This window comes from Pseudozyma flocculosa (genome assembly GCF_000417875.1).
Source record: "Pseudozyma flocculosa PF-1 unplaced genomic scaffold scaffold00003, whole genome shotgun sequence".
Taxonomy (NCBI): domain Eukaryota; kingdom Fungi; phylum Basidiomycota; class Ustilaginomycetes; order Ustilaginales; family Ustilaginaceae; genus Pseudozyma; species Pseudozyma flocculosa.
Window position 1 is genome coordinate 858,648 of NW_006920871.1, and position 3,366 is coordinate 862,013.

The 3,366-nt window shown below is 66.1% G+C and overlaps 3 protein-coding genes across 3 annotated transcripts in view; 1 reads left to right on the forward strand and 2 right to left on the reverse strand.

Annotated features, from left to right (window-relative positions):
• Nucleotides 1–555: 555 nt before the first annotated feature.
• Nucleotides 556–1,643, forward strand: PFL1_01402 (uncharacterized protein; the record flags this gene model as incomplete). The annotated part of the gene is made up of 6 exons (XM_007878904.1): nt 556–621; nt 735–818; nt 940–1,012; nt 1,134–1,202; nt 1,347–1,488; nt 1,598–1,643. The coding sequence occupies 6 exons, from the start codon at nt 556–558 to the stop codon at nt 1,641–1,643; spliced, it is 480 nt and encodes a 159-aa protein (XP_007877095.1).
• A 273-nt stretch (nt 1,644–1,916) lies between these two features.
• Nucleotides 1,917–2,649, reverse strand: PFL1_01403 (uncharacterized protein; the record flags this gene model as incomplete). Its single annotated transcript, XM_007878905.1, has 2 exons — nt 1,917–1,992; nt 2,156–2,649. 2 exons carry the CDS (start codon nt 2,647–2,649, stop codon nt 1,917–1,919), a joined length of 570 nt encoding a protein of 189 aa, XP_007877096.1.
• Nucleotides 2,650–3,114: 465 nt separating this feature from the next.
• PFL1_01404 (uncharacterized protein) overlaps nt 3,115–3,366 on the reverse strand; it is a gene marked incomplete at both ends in the record, with an annotated part of 3,542 nt that continues 3,290 nt past the window's right edge. Inside the window, one exon of the mRNA XM_007878906.1 lies at nt 3,115–3,259. Coding sequence (XP_007877097.1) covers nt 3,115–3,259 — 145 coding nt within the window. The remainder of the gene's footprint in view (nt 3,260–3,366) is intronic.

Here is a 3,366-nt window from a genome sequence, read left to right on the forward strand (position 1 = left end):
CGGCTGCCTCCGCTCTCTCGCCCCTCCTCTCTCTCTTTCTCTCTCTCTCTCTCTCTCTGTCTTCCTCCACCTGTGTGCCAGGGCAGGCAGGGCATGGACAGACCCAGACGAGCACGGCAAAGGTGAGAGGCACAGAGATAGACAGACAGCCAGAGGGCCTGCGCCTGCGCCTGCGCCCGCGCCTCTGGCTGCGCATTCGCTCGCGGAATAATTGCGACTGGGTGATCGGTCCCTGCTTCTCGACTGTCCATCACCACCACCACCACCACAAACACCACCATCAACACCAGCCTCTGCCTCTGCCTCGCCGCACGCCGCTTCCGCTTCCGCTTCCGCATCTGCCTCCGCCTCTGCTTCCATTCCCCGCGAGCAACACCTCAAAAGCACGGCGTCTTCCGCCCACGGCCGCCTTCAAAAGCACCATCGTCGCTCCCCCGCCCCGGCAAGGATCCATCGTCCCCCCCTCCCATCTTCCCACCTCGCCCGATACCCCTTCATCATCACCCACCATCATCCCTTACTGATCCTTGCCGTATCGAACCGTCACACAGCACCATGTCGGGCATCTGCAGGAACCGACTCGCAGAAGAGCGCAAGCAGTGGCGCAAGGACCATCCCTTTGTGAGCCCCACGCGCGTCCTCCTCCCGGCCCAGCCTGCTTCTCTTCGCCGTCACGCGTCTATCGCCACTACTGACGCATCGGTCCTCTGCTCTGCTCGTCGCTGCATCTGTAGGGCTTCTATGCGAGACCCGCCAAGGCCGCCGATGGCTCCCTCGACCTCATGAACTGGGAGGCCGGCATCCCCGGCAAGACTGGCGTACGTACCTCCGCTTCCCCTCGCCCCGCCGTGCGACCACCTGGTTCGGGCCACCAGCTTGCCAGGAGCCCCCGTCCTGACACCTCGTCCTCTCTCTTGTGCTCTGAACATCGCCCCGCAGACGCCGTGGGAGGGCGGCCTGTATAAACTCAAGCTCATCTTCCCGGAAGAATACCCCTCGAAGCCGCCCAAGTGTGAGCACAGCCGCCGCGCCTCGAGCTCGGCCGGCCACGCGACGCGACGCCGCGGAGCTGACCATCCTCCTTGCCTCTGCGTTCGCTGCCCTTGCGCTCCGCTCTCTGCGCCCGCTGGCAGGCAAGTTCACGCCGCCGCTCTACCACCCCAACGTCTTCCCCTCGGGCACCGTGTGCCTCTCGATCCTCGGTGAGTCGAGCGCAGCGTCCGCCCGCCCGTCCGCCCCTCGCTCCACCCCTGCCCTTTGCTCAATCCCCCCGACATCGCTCTCCCCCCATCTGCCTGCGTGCATGCTGGGCCGCGACAATGGACGACGCCGCCGCCGCCGCCCAGACGAGGACAAGAGCTGGAAGCCGGCAATCACCATCAAGCAGATCCTGCTCGGCATCCAGGATCTGCTCAACGATCCCAACGCCGCCGACCCGGCGCAGGCCGAGGCGTTTAGCGAGTTCCAGAAGAACAGGGTGCTCTACGAGTGAGTCCTGGTCGGGGCCGGCCGAGCCCGTCGTGAGAGCGGCCATCGCTGACCGACAGGCGTCGCTCCTCATTGCCCCTTGCCCCGCTCTCGTTCCCACCTCCTGCAGGAAGCGCGTCAGGGAACAGGCCAAGCAGATGCAGGCCAACATATAGGCGGCCGGGCACGAGCGCGAGCTGGTGTTGGAGAAGCGGCCAGGTACGATTGCTCGGCTGCTCTGCTCGCCCCGTCCTGTAGAACCGCCCCTGCGTCACCTTTTGAAACACATGCGCGCGCCGCTGTTGGGCGCTCGAGCAACGGTCCAGATCTGCGGCAAATGAGCCTGGGGGGCGGGCCCAGTCGTGGGCGGGCGTGTGCATCAATTGATCGATGGGCTGTGTGGATGGATGCGGGTCACCGCGTTCGGGGGATTGCTACGCCGGCCGCGCCTAGTCGTCGTCCTGACCCTTGTTCTGCTGCTCCTGCTGGACCCAGTCGAGGTACGAGCCGGTGTAGTTCCTCACGCTGAAGAGGCGGGCCAAAGGAAGGCGGGGCGGCACAGACGAGAGGGTGATGGGACGGGTAGAAAGGATAGGACCGATGAGCGTCCATCGACGAAGAGCAGCGCCGCGTCAGGAATGGCAGCAGAGGGGCGGAGCGAGGGGAGCGGGAGAGGTGCGGCACTCACTTGTTCCAGCCATGCTTGTTGAGGTGTTCGAGGGCCTGCTGGCTCCTCTTTCCGCTGCGGCAGTAGACGACGATCTTATCGTCGTAGGCGGGCCGAGCAAAGGCAAAGCGGCGCTGGAAGTCATCCGCCTGTCTGTCGGTCTTGAACGCGTCCTTGAACGTCGAGAGGGGCACGTTGACGGCCGAGGGGATGATGCCCTCCTGCACCTCGGAGGGTTCGCGCACGTCGATCAGCGTAATCTCGCCGCTGGGCGACGACGTGATGGGTTTCAGCTCCGAGTACTTGACTTCGCCCTTGGATGACCAGCCCGCTTGCGAGGGACGCGGTGCGGTCGTGTGGAGCGCCCGCGGCGGTGCGGCGGGGATGGACAGGAGGGAGGAGGAGGGGGCGGCAGCGAGGTAGGGCAGGACGGGGACGAGTCGAGGTGCCGAGAGGGGCGTGGCGGTGCGCAGGTTGCGCAGCGAGGTGCGCAGGACGGTGCGAGGCAGCGACATTGTACGGTGCAGAGGGTGGGAAAAGAGTCGGTGGCAGTTGGGTGGCGGTGATGGTGGCGTTAACAGTCGTCGGTGGTGGTGGTGGTGGTGGTGGAAGGAGAGGACGACACGTTGCCGAGTCACTCTGGCCAGCCAGAAGAGGCGGCGAGGGTCCGCCTGCGCCGCCGGTGTCTGTGCGCAAGCGGCAACTCGATCTGGCACCACGTCACGCCAAGCTGTGGGCCTGCCTGACCTCGGTCGCTCGCGCCTCCCTCCACAAGCAGCGTCGATCCCGCCCGCCCTGCCTTCGCTCGTCGCTCCTCGTCATCCACGGCGCTCTCAAAAACACATCCTTGCCTGTCGATATCGCTGTCTCTGACCGCACACCGCACACCGCCGGGCCGGTGCGATGACGTGCTATTCTCGGACCGGCAGTGATGGCGGATTGATAGAAAGAAGCCGGCACCGCCGACGGCCCACTCGGCCTCACCCGCCCATGCGAGCCGCCCTGAACCGCGACACCTTCTTGGGCGGCTGCGCCTGCTGCTGCTGCGGCGGCGAAGAGGGCGCCTCTGCCTCGTCGGCCGTCGCCGTTGCGACTGGTGCGGTTTCGGCGGCCGTCTTGGTGCGGCTCGGCCGTAACGACCCGGGCGGTACCCGTCGGACGACGTTCGACCGTACGGGCACCGACAGGGGACGTAACGGGNGTCNCGAGTCGNTGCGTCNGAGTCAGTCCTG